Source organism: Calonectris borealis, chromosome 2 (assembly GCF_964195595.1).
Source record: "Calonectris borealis chromosome 2, bCalBor7.hap1.2, whole genome shotgun sequence".
Taxonomy (NCBI): Eukaryota; Metazoa; Chordata; class Aves; order Procellariiformes; family Procellariidae; genus Calonectris; species Calonectris borealis.
The window spans coordinates 79045759-79065367 of record NC_134313.1 but is presented as its reverse complement, the minus strand read 5'-3'; the positions used below and the strand labels follow the sequence as shown (position 1 = coordinate 79065367).

The 19609-nt window shown below is 40.8% G+C and overlaps 1 protein-coding gene across 2 annotated transcripts; it reads left to right on the top strand.

The window, feature by feature from the left end:
- Positions 1–6746: 6746 nt before the first annotated feature.
- Positions 6747–19609, top strand: UPP1 (uridine phosphorylase 1). Of its 2 annotated transcripts, XM_075142414.1 has the most exons (8): positions 6747–6870; positions 9225–9289; positions 12189–12306; positions 12744–12902; positions 13935–14049; positions 14509–14718; positions 16211–16357; positions 17846–19609. In XM_075142414.1, exons 2-8 carry the CDS (start codon positions 9237–9239, stop codon positions 17983–17985), a joined length of 942 nt encoding a protein of 313 aa, XP_074998515.1. In that variant the 5' UTR covers positions 6747–6870; positions 9225–9236; the 3' UTR covers positions 17986–19609. The 2 variants fall into 2 exon arrangements, with proteins under 2 accessions (XP_074998515.1, XP_074998516.1); XM_075142415.1 differs by lacking the exons at positions 6747–6870; positions 9225–9289 and adding an exon at positions 10468–10511 and having other exon boundaries at positions 17846–19459.

Genomic DNA, 19609 nt, shown 5'->3' with positions numbered 1-19609 from the left:
TATTGTTTTAAATGCTGAAATGTTTATTTAGTTGTATTGTGCTCCATCTCTGACCTGAATGCCTTTAAGTAATAAGTGAGATAATTTCTTTTTTTTGAATGCTGGTTGCTTTGCAAAGCAAAGCAAAGATAAAACAAAAGTGCAGTTACATTTTATGAATTACATCCAAGTGTACTGAATATGTGAATATTTTTAAAAGAGAATTCCAGATACAGATTTAAAAATAACTTGGCAGTTTAGGTTCCGAAGAGTAATTTTCCTTTTACATGCAACCATTAGCAAAGTCTAATGACTGTTTTCATTTTAATGTGACCGAATATATACTTCATTCTTACCACTTAGGTATTTTTAGACTAGACTAAAATATAAACATGTTTTCAGAGATCAAGGCTATATATACATTCTTTGTGTCGCAATGCAAACAAAAATTGAATTACCCGTGCAGTTCTTAAGCATCTAAAATTTCATGGACTTCAGCATATCTATTTCTCAAATACTTATATCTGCGCTGAATATGCAGACTTAGTTGTAAAAGATGTAGGATGAAGCCCAATTTTTTTCTGTAAACAAATAGCCTAATATTCTGCTTTTGCAGTTCTCTGCAGATTATTTTTCAGAATGTAGTTACATATTATGCTACAGCCTGGAAAAAAGCTTGAAATAGAAATATAGAAGTCCAGTCTTAGCATGTTTTGTCCTCCTATTAATAGTTTTAATGATACTAAACATCCAGAATGACTGAAGAATCAAAATGAAGTAGGTAAGTGTCTGAACAGCTGCACTGAATTATTTGACTAACTGACTATAAAAATGGTATATGGTGAGCAGAAAGAAGTATACTTTTGATTATAAAAGGACAGACAGCCTTACTTTCCATAGATGCAAGTTTTCAACCATGCAATATAAAAATCTGAAAAGTGAGGCCAGTTGCAGGTTTTGTAATTTATTGTTGTAATAATCCCAGTATGTAGTTGTGTATTTTTCACTTTTCTAAAATAACATTTATTAACATATTTTGTATTTTTACTTAAGAGATATTTTTCCCACTAATATACAAAATGAAATGAAAACCCAAAGATTACAAAAAGAGGAAGTTTAAAAATAATTTAAATTTTAAAAAAGTTTTCTAGAGATGACTGAGCAAAGGTTACTACCAATTATTAGACTCACAGAGATGCAGTATTTATTGAATGTTTCAGACAAGGTAACTATAGTAACCTGATTATTCTTTATTTACAAAAGAAGTAATTTACATTGATTATTCTCTTAATATATAGCTGAATGACAAACCTCCTGAAAACGAAAGCAGATTTTTCAGTGGACCCCGAGATGAAGCGGTAGGTAGTATTCCTGTTTAAAGGAAAAGTTTCTTCCACAGAATTAAAATACTATTCTAAGGTGCTATTTTGGATTGTCCACTACCATAGTTTTCAAGTGTTGACAAATATTAAATGAACAGAAAAATGAAAGATGCATTAGGAGGCTGTGCTTCTATTTTACCTATTACAGATTTAAACAAGTTGAACAGGTGGCATTTTTCTTAGTTTGTTGAGCAATTTCTCTTGTATGCCGTTCATGGCTAGAAATGCATCTGTGTGCAGGGGACTTCTCTCTCTTATATTCCCATACAAAGTCCTTTGGTGTGAGACAAGATATTAAGAGATTTTACTCTAAATGCCTAATACATGATTTTATAATAAATACATCTTCGCAATGTCTTGTGCCCAATGTGTTTACCCTCCTGATGTACAGATGGTTATGTACCAAGAAGGTTTTAGTTGCTCTGTCTCCCAAGAATTCCCTGCGATGACAAACTACAGTGTGGTTCTGGTAGGAAAAATGATTTAAAAAATTGTATTACAGGATTATGGGTTTAATGTCTTCAGTTACTGTATGAACAATGTTAAATTTATGCTCACAGAGTGCTTTATGATTTTTTTTTTGCTTTGTTTTTGCTTTTCATATCTTGCTAATTGATGGAAAAGGATAAACCTTTAATCATTTTAAATTTGTCTGTTTCCAGCTTGAACCAGTTCTGCCAGATTAAACGTATCTCATCTTGGAAGAACTAATATTTGGCTTACATCTCTCACATAAAAGTTGGAGACTTGAATCTGTAAGACAGACCTAGGAAAGTGTGTGTCAAGCTAAGCGTATTTTGCAGTCTCTCTTTTTAGGTTCCTTGTAATTTCAAAACTCGTAGGATTGTAGCTCTATTTCCATTGCAAATGTTACTTCTATAGCTAAATGTGCTGGATCCCTTTTGCAAATGTTTTAATCTCTTGTTCAGGATCTCACTGGTGCTTTGTGAGGAACAGGTACTACTCTTTCAGAACTAAAAAGGGCGTGAGCTGAATTCACAGCTTGGTTTCACGTATTTTTCTCAGCTAGCTCTTTTCTGACGTAGCTCTAGCAAGGTCAGCCGTATCTAACACTGGAGATGCCACAGCTACAGTTGTGCTGCACTCACCTGTCTAGCTTTAGGAGCTGAGGATATATTTTATATTTCCTTGCTTTGCAAAACTTTGAGCTTAGCTAGGAGCTGTTTCATAGCAAGTTGTGGAGAATCTGTTCTTTTTATTTAGCAGGGGGGACTTGTGAGAACTTTCTGAATCAATTGCAGGCTAGCTGCTTTAGTGATGCAGCATGTTAAAACCTGTTGATTGGTACTCAAGCTTTTAACCCTAAAAGATCATCTGGCTTAAGATGGTAGTGTCACACTCTCTAGGTTTTTGTGTATGTTTAGGATGCCAGACATAAAATCAGGTTTTTGTTATAATGAAGATTACCCCTCAGTTGTGTCAGTTTGATTGATGTTGAGTAGATCTTTTATTTTAAATCATTATCACTGGCTGGTGCAATGACCAAGTAAACTACTGGTCAGGTAACTCAGGTTCTGTTTCCAAGGACGTTTTTCAGACTCATGTGGTGGTCTTTGTATTAACACTTGTTTTCCATCCAAAATGCAGACCTGCTTTTTATATGCTTTGTAGCTGTTAGTTGGTTGACACACTGGATTTGATACCAGCAACGATCAACGCTGGTGCCTGCTTTGCTGAGTTAGGTACAGCTGAGTTAGCACTTCTCAAGTAAAGTAGAGAAAAATCTTGCGGTGCTGGGGCCTGATGGGATCCATCTGTCCCAACGGGGAAAACGCATCTTTGGACGTAAGCTGGTGGGACTGATCGAGAGGGCTTTAAACTAGAATCGATGGGGGAAGGGGATACCAACAGGATTGACGAAGGTGTCACAAATGAGTGGTTTATAGGCTGCTTAAAGAATCACCAGCAAAGGTATTAGCGAAAAGTGATTTTAATAGAAATTTATAAAAGTGCGACTTAACAGAATGAGATGGCAAGGTTCACTCCATTACTTACTACATGGATGAAGTATACACAGGGGAAATTGTGTTAAAATTGAGTTGGAATGATTTATACAGAGGCTGAGAATGAAAAGGGTAAGGGAGACCGTCCCGTTGAGTCACGAGGCTCAGAGAAGACCTGGCTGGATCCAATCTTAGTCTCAGACTTGGTCAACGGTTTATGTCTAATACAAAAAGGGTAAGGAGACCCTCCCGTTGAGTCACGAGATTCAGAGTCGACCCCCTTGCTTTTTAAACTCCTCCTCAGAGAGGAGTCTAGGTGTGGCTGGATCTACCCCTAGTCCCAGGGGTTTTGTCTAAGGGATTATAACTGTTTAGCAGGAATCTAAGGTTCGTTCATAGTTTTAAGGTGGATCATAAGGTTTTAACAGCACTTAGTCATTGACTAATTTAACATTTACAAAGTGAGTTAATAGAGTCTACTACAATCACTACAGTGACTTAATTACAGATTATGCTTACTATTTTTTATCTAAATTCACACACACACACACACACGTTATCTAAATCAATTCATGTACACACACACAAGGGTTACCTAAATCAATTCACACACACAAGGACCCAAAGCTAGATATAAAGGTACCTGTCAAAAATTCCCCTTGAGTTTTGTGAAATACTCACATTAAATGTCTTGGCATTTCTCAATGGGTGAAGGGTTGAGCCCCGAGGATTGTCTCGGCCGAGGAGTGTTTCAGCCCAGGTCCCAACGGTCCTCTGAATATCGCAAACTCAAGACTTTGTGAACTCTGAGAGGCTCCCACTCAGAGGAAGATTCTGGGTGCAGCCCGCTGTGGTCCAGGAGAGGTCAAAGGGTCTCACTTAGGACCGCTGTTTATAGGTTTGCAAGATGATTGGCTTTACTCATCCGTAAATTTCCATCCTGGCTACAATCCGGAACAGTAACAATGGTACTGTTCCACTTGAGCTACGATCCAGGTAGGGAATGTTTCAAGGCTGTCAGGGATGATGAATTATCCCTGCTCTCATTCCCTACCTTGGTCAGGCAGGAGGTGTTCCGGGTACGGTCAGTGCCGCTCCCCGCCTTAGCCATGCAAGAGTGCCTGGTACTGTCAAGGGACACTTAACTGCCCAACCCATTACACAAAGGCTAAGAACTCCCCCCCCCCCACCCCCCGCCCCGAGTTTGTAGAGTGGTCTGGGGAGGGGGGGAAATGCACCACCACAGAAGGTAAGCCAAGGGTTGACATGGCATTGGCTGCGGGTGGCAATGCTGGTGGGAACATTTACTCTGCTCCTGGGAGCACGGAGGGCTCAGGAGCATGTCTGAAATTCTTGTACACCAACGCACGCAGTATGAGAAACAAACAAGATGAACGGGAAGTCCTGGTCCATTCCCAGAGCTACGATATCATTGGTATTCGTGAGACTTGGTGGAATGAGTCCCATGGTTGGAGTGCTGGGACAGAGGGCTGCAGGCTGTTCAGGAGGGCTAGGCAGGGCAGGTGAGGTTCCGGCTGGGACAGAGTTAACTTCCTTCCCAGTAGCTTGTGGGGGGGGGTGCTGTGTTTTGGGTTTAGTATGAGAGGAGCGTTGACAGCCCTTTGATGCTTTGGTTGTCACTGGGTGGTGCTTGCGCGGGGACTTTTCGGCCTCCCATGCTCTGCCAAGTGCAGGGGAAGCTCGGGGGCGGGGGGAGCATAACCGGGGCGGTTGACCCAGCTGGCCAATGGGGTATTCTATACCATGTGACATCACGCTCAGTATAAAAACTTGGGGGGGGGGGTCTCCCCCCATCTGTGACACACGGTTGGCGAGTGGTGAGCAGTTGCATTGTGCATCGCCTGCTTTGTATATTCTGTTATTGTTGTTGTTATCATTGTTATTATTACTGTTCTACTTTGTTTTATTTCCATTATTAAACTGTTTTTATCTCAACCCGCGAGTTTTCCTACTTGTGCCCTCCCGATTCTCTCCCCCATCCTACCGGAGTGGGGGGTGAGCAAATGGCTGTGTGGGGTTCAGTTGCTGGCTGGGGTTAAACCGTGACAAGGAGTTGCACTGTATGTAAGGGAGAGGTTAATTGTACAGCCCTTACAGTTAGTGATGATGTGGTTGAGAGCCTCTGGCTGAGGATTAAGGGATGGAAAACAAAGGAGATGTGGTAGTGGGTGTCTACTACCAATCGGCCAGCCTGGATATAAGCACTGATGAGTTACTCTATAGGCAATTAGGAGAAATTTCTGGATTGGTAGCTCCTGTCCTTATGGGAGATTTCAAATTCCCAGACATCAGCTGGGAATATCACACAGCTGTGACGAGCAGGTCTTGGAAATTCTTGAAGTTTGTGGAAGATAACTTCTTGTCACAAGTACTCAGTGAGCCAGCTAGGAAAGATGCCCTCCTAGACTTCCTATTTGTGCATAGAGAAGGACTTATAGGAGATGTGATGGTGGGTGGCTGTCTTGATCATGAAAAGGTTGAGTTTAAAATTTTCAGTGTAATGACAAAAAAGGACAGCAGAATTGCTACTCTGGACTTCAAGAGGCTGAGGGGTGACCTCATTGCTCTCTACAGCTTCCTCAGGAGGGGAAGTGGAGGGGGAGGTGCTGATCTCTTCTTCCTAGGATCCAGGTATAGGACACGTGGGAATGGTTCAAAGCTGTGCCAGGGGAGGTTCAGAGTGGACATTAGGAAGCATTTCTTTACCGAGAGGGTGGTCAAACACTGGAATAGGCTTCCTAGAGAGGTGGTCAATGCCCCAACCTGTCAGTGTTTAAGAAGCATTTGGACAATGCTCTTGATAACATACTTTAACTTTTGGCCAGCCCTGAATTGCTCAGGCAGTTGGACTAGATGATCGTTGTAGGTCCCTTCCAACCTAACTATTCTATTCTATTTTACTAGCAGAAGTCACCTGTGCTCTTTTCTCACCACCTTTTTTTGCCGTGCCAAAGTGCTAGTAAAAGAAATGCACTTAAAGACAGTCTGTACGAATATACATTTACAAAGACAGATGTAGATACCAACGTGCATACAACCTAACCCGACTCTGCAATCCTCAGGGTGCCAACATGTGCTTATACATTTATATGTATATTGTAAGATCATCCTGAGAACTTGCAGCCTGGAGGCAGGACGAGCGGCAGGAGACCCACCCGCGCTTGCAGCACGCGAGGCGCGTCGCTCTCCCTCCCCTCCCGCTCCGCGTCCCTCACCGGTGCCCGCAGACCCCGCCGTGTCCGGCACCGCCCAACAGCCGGTTTCCGCGCAGCCGGGCCGGCCGCCCCGCAGGCCCGGCCGCCGCCGGAACCCCGACCCGCGGGCGCCGGCGGCTGCGCTCCCGCCCCGGGCGGCCGCGGCGGCGCGCAGGGAGTTAACCGCGCCCGGTGCTGCGGCCCCCGCCCGGGGCGGGGCGGTGCCCGCCCGCCGCAGGCGTGAGGCGGTTCGGCCGGCGCGCCCCGCAGCCCGTCCGGGTGCAGCGAGAGGCTCTCCGCGGTTCCCAGCGGCCGTTCCCGCCGCCCTAGGTGAGAACCGAGCCCTGCCAGCCGCCGCACGGGAGGTGCGGGGCCAGGCGCGGCGGCGCAAGGCGGGGACCCCCTGTAGCCCGCGGTCCGCTCTCGGCCGCCGGGCGGGTGCCCGCAGCGCTTCCCGGCAGCGGCAGCCCCGGTCGTCGGGCGGCGAAACCCCTGCAGGGGGGTGGCGGCAGAACCGTGGGTGCCAGCGGGTGGGGAGGCGGGGGGCCGGGGGCAGCGCTCATCGTGGGCTGCGGGAAGGGCCGCGGGCGCAGCGGTCTCCTGGGATGGGTGTTTCGGCAGTGCCGCGGTCTCCGAGACCGGTGGGAGCCGTCTGCAGGCTCCTCGCTGCCGAGTCGAGGAGATCGTCTGTCAGGGATGGGCGTCGCGAGTGAGCCGTAATTGTTTGTGCAGCCTCGAGAGGGAAAATGAGTTTTGCAATGACTTCAGTTTTTCTAATGATGGATCAACACCAAACTAAAGCTTTTTCTTAAAGGTACTATTAACTGAGGTTTTCCTTTAAAAAAAAAAGGGGGGGGGGAATAAATAAGAGAGAGAGTAACGATAATGGATTCTGTATGGTTTTAAAACATTGGTCAGAGGATTCGCACACATGTTAAAGTGGGCCATGCCCTTTCTTGAGCTAGGTCCTGCTGTGAGCAGATTATTCTCGAACATCAGTTTTAACTTTGGCTGAGGAAGGCTGCTGAAACTTTTGACGTGGCTATAAAAATTTCTGTTTGTTTAGACAGTGTGAGGATATTGTGGCTTCATATTAATTGGCTGCCTGTCAGCTACTACCTGATTGCTGGAAGGGTCTGCCATGGGAAAACTGCTTTACAGTTGCTTTCTTCTATTCCTGCCAAGGCATCCCCTGTTGGGCGCTGTTGAGAGGGTATTCTGGACCTTTGGACTGTCAGAACTTTGTTCACAGTTTTTTGAAATACATCGTTACTTAAGGGATCAAGAACCGAGAACACTATTAAAAATCACGTGGTCGCTTAAGACCATGAACAGCAGTTGAATGAATATCCTGGGTTTATTTGCGGCCATTTATCATCTAGGTACATAAAAATCACTTTGCTGTTTCTTCTTCTTATCTTCTAATTCCTTCTTATTAGGACTCAGGGCACGGTAGTTTTCCCATAATGTACATGGTATAATAGCAATACCCTGTAGTAACTGGCTCTAATCATATGACCATAAGGATGCATAATTGATTCTAAATGCGACTTTTATACTTTATCTCCTTGAGCACAGATTCTAGTATACTTTTAGTACATCTAGTACATGTGGAGTTTAAGTCTATTTAATAAAGGTTAATATTTTAAATGAAGAAAACTAATCGTCCTTGTAAATTTTAATACATTTCCATTATTCAGTGGCTTTTCACAGGCAGACTTCAGGTTTATTTCATTTGGTTCTTCAGTTCTTCAAAATTCATGTGTTGTGTAATTCTGTTGTAAGACTGATTTCTTTCTATTTCCTTGCAGTATAATCCTGGGGTTTTTAAGGATTACAATCCTGTCTCTGTTATAACCTGTGTGCTCTCAGGCTCTTTGTAAGGAATCAAAACTTTGTGATTCAATACTTCCTGTGAGGACATTCCCAGAAAGTACCAACTTCGTCACGTAGCCTTAGTCACTTCTGAAAATAATAACAAATGAATCATTCTATAATTATAATTCTGTCATCGTATCAGCACCAAAGTCTCAATGGTACATTTGCCTATTTGAATGTAAAGGAGAATGCAGAAAGGAAAATTTTTTTGGTATAGGTTAGGGTAATGGATTAGGAACGAAGATTTTCAAGATGGATGATAAACTAGAGTGCTGTGACTTTTTGGAGTCATGTTTGGTTTAGTCTTTCTCGCCCTTAGGCTGGGGCAGATAGAAATGCTCTTAAAGTCAGTAGGAGGAGTTTAATGAAGAGGATATTATGAGTAAGGTGCTTCCTGGTCTCAGGTGTCAGTGACAGTTAGAGATGAGCTTTGGAGACCTTCTGGAGCCAGAGGTGAAAGGGGGCTAAAACTAGTTCAGCAGTCACTGTCGCTGTGGGAGGTATGGAAGAAAGAGGATTAGTTAGTTAGCTGTGAGACTGGCCTGTGAGCCGGGTGTTGCTTACGCCACGGAATGGAAGAAATGCTGAGACGGGGGTTACGTTAGCAAGGGGTGAGTTTGGGCTTCAGTGGTTTGAAAGTGGTGATGCTTGGCCATAAACAATTGGAGATGCTCGTTTTGCTGCAGTTATAAAAGCTGTAGTGTGGCTGGATTATTTTGATATTAACTATCACTGTTAATGATGCTAGCTTTACAGATGGGACTATTCTGATGCACTTATATCTGATTTTTTTCATATAATTCTAGGTATAAGCATCCATGGCTCCCGGTGTCTCAAATGAGAAGAAAACTGATGATGAACAGTCTTCAAAGTAAGATTCAGAAATTAATTATCTTGTCCAAGTTTACACTTACCTTCGTCCCCAAACTCATAACACACTCATTTAGTTTAAGGTAAAGTTTATGATACAATTATTGATTATAACATCAAGTATCTAGTAGAAGCTGTTTTGACAAATGGAGTCTTTATCTGCTTTAACCAGACCTACACAGAGGGCTTTGCTGGCTAGCCATTTTCATTTATCACAACGGTGAATTTTTCCAAGCATAGGTGATGTTTTTATTTTTTTTTAATTCAGGGAGCTGTTGAAATGTTGACTTTGTTGTCAGACTGTTGACTGCATATGGCCAGACCTACCTGCTTCAAGAGTTTGAACAAATATTTCAATCTGTTTCTCTAATCCTTACTTTAAGCTTATTTTAGAAAAACTATACATGCATGTTTAGTCCTCAGATATTCATATTTTGTTTAAACCCCCAGAAGTTGTAGGTGCTTTACAACAGTGTGAAGGGAATGAATTGTTTGCTCCTTAGAATTACAGGCCAAATATTTTTATCAGGCAAACTTTGCCTCTACTGTAAATCCATGGCATTGGTCCTATGTACACATAGTAATATGCTTACTTTTATTGCCCTTTTTACCCCAGGGTCCAAGTCTGTAATTAGATCTAGATGGGCAGATAACCAGGGTAAGTTAGTAACAGCCCCTAGCTGCAGTGAGGCGGTGGGTTGAATGGTGTTGCTGGTAGGGCGTGAAAGATAGTCACTGCTGAGGAAGGGAGCTGTATTTAGGCCAGGCATGAGGACAGTGGTGTTGGCACATACCACATGAATTTCCCTGTGCCTTTAGTAGAGGCCTTGCCTTTTCCCAGCTTATTTCCTGGAGAGAAGCTTTTATTGCTGGTATTCTCATAAAGAAGGAAATATTTTTTGCTTGCCTGAGAACAAATTGTAAAGTGATTTCAAATCATATCCTATTTGCACGTAAAAGCCATTCCAGTAAACATCAGCACAGCCAGCTATTTGATCTGCATTAGTGAGTGACCCATTAAATATGGGTAGAGAGTCCCACAAAACCGAACAGCAATAATTCAGAGGAGGCGGTCTGGGAATTCTGCTTCTGTGAGCTGGCAAACTCCTGGGCTGTCTGCGCCTTTCTGAAGAGTCATAAACCTGCTCTTTATTTCTCCTGAAGTCCAACAGATCTCTCGGAGGGAAGAACAAAGGCAACCAAAGCCTTTGGTTCTACCTCAGGTAGGATTGGCAAATGGGGCACGTGGGAGATGGAAAGGAATTACTACTGAAGGGGCGAACGAACCACCGGCTTTGTTGGGCTGCTTTCTCAGTTGCTGAAGGTGGTAGTCGGTGGTGGGCAGGGACAAATAGGGTGAATTGGGATGATACCTCTTTCTTTGGTTGTGCAGCTGCTGCTGGATAGTTAGTGACGTTGGAGAGAGAATTTCAAGAACAGAAACAATTGTCATACTCAGAATATTGGGGTTGTAACTATTTTCTTTGCTTTCTGAGGAACAGTTCAGCGACCTCAGTATGGGCATCTAGGCCCGTTTAGGCTTCTTAAGGTAACCAGTACATCCTGCACAGGATTGACAGATAAGACATAGGACCTACAGAAAAGCACTGCCTTTCTGGAGAGGGACTAGAAGACAGACAAGATAACCTAAAACATCTAAAATAGCGCTAAATGCCTACGTTTAGGCTTCAGAGTTGTTCCTGCAAAGTCTTAACAATTTTTTGCATAAACTCCAGGCAAACTCTTTTGTTTGTCTCCTCTGACAAAGCAGTTTGAATTTGCTTAGCCATGCTGTGGCTGCAGTGAGCCTTCATTAAGCTATTAAGTCATCTTCCTGTGTCTGCAGGATATTTATTGCTTCATTTCATCTCTCAGAAGCTACTTTGAAGTATTGGCCAGTATTTTGCTTAAGCTTGTGATTATTGACTAGTCTTTCCTACCCGTTTCAGTTGAACTTAAAACATCAAGCACAGAAGGCAGACGTTTTATGAATCATTCAGCTTGCTTAGTAGTTAGTCCAATACCAGATTTTCCATGAAGGCGATCCCACATGCTAAGCAGTTCAGTTTTCCCTCCTTGCCTTGTCATTTCCTGGTTCTTCGGAAAGGTGGTTGTTTTTTTTGTTGTTTTTTTTTTTTTTTTTTAAGATGTATCACTTCCTTACAGGAAGCGACTTAAGAGGAAGTGAATTTTTTTTACCTTTTCCTCTCTTTCCCTTTTTCTTGCATTTTTTTTTTCCCTCTTCTATGGTTTTCTCTTTGCTTCAGATTTCCATTTGCCTCTTTCCTCTCCTATTTCAGATCCTCTGTACTCTTGTTACCAGTCTCATGCCATAGAGTTTTTTCCTCCTGGCTGGATGACACAGAGTTTCAGTGAGCCAAGTTGCCAGAAATCCCCTTTGGGCCTGTCTATAAAGCCCAAATCTTCCCACCCCTCTCAGGTGGCTAGGAGGGTCAGTCAAAACACAGAGGTCAAGGTTGCGTTTCAGCTTTGCTATAGATTGTCTGTGTAGTAAGGTGGTCTATTGAATATTCCTTGGTCCTGCTCCCATTGTTCTGCTCACCACAAAGACCCACCCTGGTTCACAGCTTTAATATTGTTTAAGATAAATATTGCACTGTTGCAAATGCATCCTACCATCTGGGCTTTCCATCAGCAATTTCATCCTGTGCAATGAATGGAATGTTAAATATCATATGTGATTTATTACAAGATGTAAGGTGGTCATGAAATTTAGGATTTCCTTAAAGTGATGCATGAGGAACCAAAATAAGGTAGTGCAGGCATTCTTAGGTGTGGCATTTCCCAACTTTTACTGCTTGACTTTGCAAAATTAGCATCTCTTCGATGTAAGGGTTTGTATATACTCTGTATGTTTCACAATGCTGCTGTCCTGGCAGAGGGAATTTTATCCATCTCCGCAACCCTCACCTGGAGAAAATGAAAGAAGATATCCTGTACCATTTTGCTCTTGGGACTGGTACCCATGATTTTCCGGCATTGTTTGGAGATGTAAAGGTAAGATGCTTCATTTCATTCAGCAAACCTAAGCTTTTCTGCAGAAGGTGGAAGTGTAGCTGTCTTCAAAATAAGACTAAATATGTCAGCATACCACCAGTTGAGGAATGAATGGGAGGGAGATAAGATTTTGTGGGTTCTTGTCACTTTCAATACCAGGCAAAATTGTTTCTGACTGTCTCTTTTCATCCAGTAAAAAGGCAAATGCTGCAGTCTCTATTCAAGTAGAACTCCCTTTTGAGTGCTATATAGAAGTTTGGTTTTTATTCCCCATAATTTTAGTTTATGGCCTTTTAGAATCATTATGAGAAAAACCACATCTGGGAATAGCTTTGTGTTAGCTGAAGGTGTTTGCATCCTCGTGTTGATCTTTGCATGTTCTTTGATATACTGAATCACGCAACTGATTTTGTTTTGTTGAATACCGTCCACCCCAGTTTGTATGTGTTGGAGGAAGTCCTTCACGGATGAAAGCTTTTATTACCTACATAGCTGAAGAACTGGGGCTTGGGGGCCCTGGTTGTGACTATCCCAACATCTGTGCGGGAACTGACCGTTACGCGATGTACAAAGTGGGACCTGTTTTGTCAGTCAGCGTAAGTACCTCACTTAATCGGATATGGGAGACAGTTCAATGATGCTGTTCAAAGTAGCAAATATGAATGCACATTTCTTTTAAACTCTTAATAGGCGGAGTCAGGTTTTTAAGTTTCTATCAGCCATGCTCAAAATAGTGTAGTCAGGTAATAAAGAATTCCTTTTTAGCCCTTTCTTATAAGAGGGCAAATCGCTGAGACCTTCATTTCTTTCTTGCCTCCTTTTTCCTCGTTGTACCACTGAGGTGTTACAGGAATAGCCGTATAAATTTTTTGAGCAGACTTACTGTTGCCTCGTCCCTGTTCTGTATCCTGAATAATGGGGAAAAAAGGTCACTCGATGCACGTGGGATATTGGAAAAAATGGCCGTATCACATCCAGAGCTAAGTATCTGCAGTGGCATTGTCAAATGTGCTAACATAGCTTAAGAGTAGCATTCCATGGGACTTGTGCTGCCAACTCATGTATGCATTTTAAAACTTCATAGCTTTAATTTGTCGATACGATTACATACTTCAATTGCGTAACTAGTTATCATTCTGCACCCTTTCTTTTGAGTTGTAGTTACTGCATTATCATGCAAGTTAAGGTGGACTTATATTTGCTGAACTTTGTGACTAAATCACAATGTCTGTGTTTTGAAAAAATTTAGCTTAACTGTTCATTAGCACTTCAGTTTTGTAAAAAAATCAGGGTGGGGTTTTTCTCGTGTTTTAGAAAAGTTCTGTGATGAAGTGCATTTGTCAACTATTAGGAAAGGACACTGCTTATACTTGTGAGAATGTAAATATTTTATAATTCACGGTTTTTAGAAATATTGTGCTTCATCCATAGTCTACCAAAGCCAGTGGGAGTCTTTCTGTTTACCTGCAGTAGCCTTTCAGTAGGGCCATAGGTTAAGGTTTTTGTGGGAGTGAGTTAGGTGACATTTCGAAAAAATACCAGGAAGGAGATATTTTCCAGCTCCTTTTTCTGTATATATTTGCATTGTCTGTGTGAATGTCGAATATGAATTTCTGCTTTCATTTCAGCATGGTATGGGCATTCCTTCTATTTCAATCATGTTGCACGAGCTGATCAAACTGTTGTATCATGCCAAGTGTTCCAACGTAACCATTATTCGCATTGGCACCTCTGGTGGAATAGGTATTTCCCCTCTTGATTTTTTTCTTCAAACCAAAGCATCTTTGTAGGAGAGTAAAGCATCTCTCTGCAAGTAAGCGATTGATGGTCAGAACAGTTTTCTGTAGGAGATGAATCATTTTCCTTCTGTAATTTTGAAAGAAAAGGCAGTATCTGCCTCTCATAGAGAAAATGCACTTAAGAGATCTGACAACATGAGGAGAACAACATTCCTGTCCTGTATGAAAAGCATGAGATAAGAAAGAATATATAGCGAAAAAGGAAAAATTTCATCTTTTCAGAAATTATTTGTAATAATAAACTGAAGCAGCTAGACATGCACAAAAAAAATCTCTTGATGAATTCAGGGGCAAAATTGCCACCTTTAAAAGAAGAAGGACTGGGTCAAGATATGTGTTTCATGTGTGTGAAAACAAAGCATTAACTACATTGTGAAGCTGTATCTATTTCTTTTTACTGCAGGTCTGGAGCCAGGCTCAGTGGTTATAACTAGGCAGTCTGTAGATGCCACCTTCAAACCTCAGTTTGAACAGGTTATTCTGGGAAAGACTGTCATTCGCAGTACAAACCTAGATGAGCAGCTAGCTAAGGAACTGATGCAGTGCAGTAAAGAAATCAGTCAATTCAATACAGTCATTGGAAACACTATGTGCACTTTGGATTTCTATGAAGGTAAGGCTGGAGACAGACTAACAGAAGTATGTTGGTAACCAGCAATAGATAAATGTTGAATAATATTTTAACACCAAGGTTCCAGTTCACTGAACAGAACACATTCCCTACTTTGAGTTGTTTTGTCAATCGTAATTAACCTATTTTTCATATATGTAAAATCAAGCATTGTGCTTAGCAGTTTGCTGTATTGAACTTTTAATTTTGTGGAGGTATATTTCCCCCCTGTTCTTATAGATCCTCTGAAATACATAAAATCTACTATACACTTTTCACGTACTCGTCGGTTAGGTATGTTTGTAACAAAATTTCTGTGATTTACTGAGGCATCCTAGAGGATTAGAGGAGTGAGAATTATTTGTGGCTGTTTTGGGGTTGTTTTTTTTTGCACTGGTTAAGCATCTAAAGTAAATCTTTTTCTAAAAGAAGTGTTGGAACTTGTTTCCCATGCGCATTTTGAGCAAAGCAGTGACCAGACAACTGAAGACAATATTTTGCTGAGTTGTGACAATGCTGCCACATAGGAAGGGTAAACCTCCAGGGCTTACTTTGGATAAGCACATAGACATTCAGGTGCTTTTCTGATCTCCCAAGTCTATTCACAAACATCTTTCAAATCTTGCGAGAATAGAGTGTTACTACTTTCTCTAGCTGTTACTGAATAGGTGACAACGGGTGCAATGCAGAGAGGAACGCATGGTCCTCATGATAGTGCTCAAGCTTGGTCAGAAGCAGACGCTGTCAGTTTGTGTCTCTCCGCAGACACCAATCACAGGTGCAAACTACGCAAAAAAAAAAAGTGTCAGGAATGTCTTCAGCTCATACAGCAAAAACTGACAACAGGCTCAAGGGCATTGATTTAGGAGTACATCTCCTGAAAACAAAAAGATACTGAGTAAAACACTGTGTAATTTAACTTTACTGTACATAACCTGCTGCTGTTTCATCTCTAGGTGTTATTCTTGAATAATTTGAATAAACTAATTTTCTCAAAAAATTATAATAGTACTAGCTAGTTAGCTTAAGAGGTTCTTCATCTCTTACCTTAGAGAGTCTGTAAGTAATAAAATGTTCATCTTTTTAAGGTAGCATTAGGAAAGCATTTTCAAGCCTGGCAGTTTTTCTAGACAATGATTAAACATAGAAAAAATGCAGCACTTCCATACAGCTTAAAGTTTGTTGCTGAGTTTTGACGCATGCTGCACCTGTGGGAAACTACTACTTACATTTTCCCGTTTATGAATTTGAGAATTTAAGCTGGAGAAGACCAATTAAATTACCATGATTCACATTATAACAAATACAAGTAATATGTAGAAGCTCTAGCAATAGCTAAGAATCATTTTGTCCTATTTGTCTTGCGCATGAAAATAAAGACTAGTAGTAAAAGCTGGACACTGAATAGGGGAAACTGCAATAACTGGGTGTTTTAGAAACTGAATTTGTTCTGTGACTTCATCACTCTGAAAATTTCTACAAAATTACTTTGTAGGACAGGGCAGGTTGGATGGTGCAATCTGCTTATATAATGAAGAAGAGAAACTGCAATATTTGAAGGAAGCTTATGATTCTGGCGTCAGAAACATAGAGATGGAGTCTTCCGTATTTGCTGCAATGTGTAATCTCAGCAGTCTCAAAGGTAAACTAACTTAAAGTCACTTTATTCAAACTATAGGAAGTTTCCTGCATTGCAGGGCTTTTGTGATAAAAACTGCGAATGAAGTGTTAACATACCTTCTGCATATAAAAAAAAACAGTTCTGGTTATAGTTTTGTTGCTGTAATGTTTGATGTTGTCATATGTATTCACAACTTATGCAAACTTCCTCACATAGTTTTTATACAGTTTAGTTCTGTCATTTGCTATTCCAGCCCATGGCAAGCACATTGGCAAATCATTGAAGTACCTAATTACCCTATAGCATTAATTTGTTTTCTTCAGTTAGTTTGTGAAGTTTACGGGAAGCAACTGGTTAATTTAAGCAATCGGGTGATTCTCATATACATATACATAAAGCTATAATCAATTTCTGTATTTCCATATCAAATTGAAAATATAAGTAGTTTGTGTAGACTTACAGCCTTAATTCTTAAACAGTTGAAGGTTTTTAGTAGCATCATGAATAAACCACTCCTAATCATAAAATGAGTTTTTAATTTTTTTACACAAGCTAACTAGTTTTCAGTAAAGATTAGAAAAGAAAACAAGTGATTACAAATAATGTAATACAGTGTCTTTCTACTTACCATGTTAACTTTAGTCTCTCGCTTTCCTTGGCAAGGAATTTGCCAATCCAAAACATCGGTGTTTCTCAAACCTAAACTCAAGGAGGATGAAATGAAGAAAAATAAGCAAAAAAGGCCAACAGTTATAGCAAACATCCTCAGTTCTTACTGAATTGAGAGTGACTAAAAACCCAACCCATGCTATCACTGAGCCATTAGGGAGCCTGGTCCTTTTTGCGATCTCCATTTTGTAGGTCTGTAATGTGTATTGCTGCTTGTGCTCTGCAAATTGTCACTAGCAGAAACCCCAGATACAAAGAGTGATGGTAGAGCCCAGCTTGAGTCAAAGGAGGGGTTTTACCTTTGGGGCTCTGATTACCAAAAGGCAGCAGGTGAGCCTGAGATGGTCCTTGAGATCCTCAGGTACTTGCAGTGCTCCCCATCCATGAATGTCGAGGGGGCTCATCTCCTGGTTCCCGAGGGATGGCGTCTACAGCACAGGGATTTGAGTTGGGGATAAGGTAGATAGCGGAGGGCTGTAATTGCATCTGCTAGAACAGTGTTTCTGATCGCTTCCTACCAGTCAAGACCCGGGTACTTGTGAAATATAATTCCTATCCAGAAAAATGTAAGAATCATGATATAACTATAGGTATCTGCAGCTGCCTGAGAGCTCTAGCTTTATTAATGTAGCTGTCAGTTGTCTTAAACTATTTGTAACTTTTTTTATATCGTCCACAGTATGCTAGTCCCCTAGCATCTTAAGGTACTGTGCATCATTTTTTTGGGTTTGTTTTCTCTCATATTTCTAATCTTCTAGCTGTTCATTCAAATGTTTATGCTTTTGGACTGTAGAAGTGCCAGAATGTCATTCCTAACTAACGCTGTCTTTTAATTTCTAGCTGCCGTAGTGTGTGTCACTCTTCTGAATCGGCTTGAAGGGGATCAGATTAGTAGCTCACATGATGTACTTGTGGAGTATCAGCAGAGGCCACAGAAGTTAGTGGGCTATTTCATTAAGAAAAGTCTTGGGAAAGTATGAAATATCCATCTTTGTTTTATAGAAGCAGAAGGCTTTTGTACAGCTGAAGTCATGGTCACAACTTTGTTAAAAGTGCATTAAAAGTCTTTTGCCTCAGAATACCTTACAGCATAGCATTCCGTATGTCTGTGGAAGTTAATCATTTATGTCACTGTGCTTTGGGAACTGGATGTGCTGAATGGACTTCAGTTAAGTTTTGCTTAGTTATGTGTTGCTGGATATAAGACTCACTTTTCTGTGAATTGGAAAATGGATCTGTTGTGAAGGACAAGCCTGCTGTAATATATGAAAAAGCTTTATTTATCCCTACTGTAAAAGAATAACTATGAAGAAAATCAAACTTTATTGCCAAGTACTTGCAAACCACCAAATTTTAAAATTAACTAAAGAATGCTAATCCCTTTCTCGCTGTTATAAAAAATTATATAAATTATAATTCTTTGTTGCTTCACTTGTAAAGAAAACTTACAGTGAATGCAGTTTATTTTTTGCAAACTGTGACAAATAAACAATACTATTTTCCTATATTAAAATTCCATGAAATTGCAAAGTGTGGAACTGAATTTTCTAAGCATTAAGGACTTGACACTGAGCTGTTGAATATCTGTACTTCCTAGATATTGATCCAACAAGGTCATTCATATCCCATTTTAACTATACAATTGAATCAATACCCAGGAAACATTTATGCATTAAGTAATTTTGCATTGAAGAACTTGAAATCTTTTGCTGAATCAAGGCTTCTGCTTACTGAAGAGGAACCAAAGGCATTCAGGAGATGCACAGCATGTTCACAGGACTGCATTATGGTAGTTCATTTTTTTTTTTTTCCTTTTACTTTGTTTTTTTTTTTAAATTGATTTTCACCTCCATGTCTTCAGTACATAACACTCACTGTTGCAATGGTTCCCAGTTCTTCTGAAGAGTTGGAGAATACCTGTTGGGTGTACGTGCCATGAAAACCATTCCTGCAATTTTTTCCACTACCTTTGGCCTAGTGTTTGGGTTTTTTTTAAAATCATACTCATTGCTGCTTTGCTACTGTGGTTAGAATATAAATACATGGTCAGCTAAAGAAAAATGCGTTTATCTCTTTTTTTTTTCCTACTGCAGTGGAATGTCCAGTCCTAGCAGGAGTCACAGGTCAAAAGGGTCTGAATAAACGCTCAGAACAGCTGTCATTGGTCCAGCTAAATGAGATTTTCTTTTTGAGGACTGTAGTCTGCAACACTCTGTTATAAAGCATAAGAGTTAGATCTAAGAGGGAGTGTTGTAGTAGTAGGCACATTCACCAAGAGGTGGCAGAAACTGGAAGCAATATGATGAAAACATTAAAAAAGGAAGGGATGACTCTTGTGAACAGGAAACTGCCAATGAGGATTAGTGTCCCTAAATTTGATGAATTTTCAACTGGAGAACAGATAAAAAGATAAAAAATACTAGATTTTTAAAAATTTACTAGGTTAGTCTTCCTTTAATTAAAAAAGAAAATAATTTTCTCGTTTATGCTGAGGATATACAATGAATGTAAGTTTTCAGAGAAAGCATTTTTTTCCCTAAGCTTAAGGGAAGGAGGCAGGTGGGAATGGCCTCACATTTTGTTTGAACTGTTCCTCCCTTATTT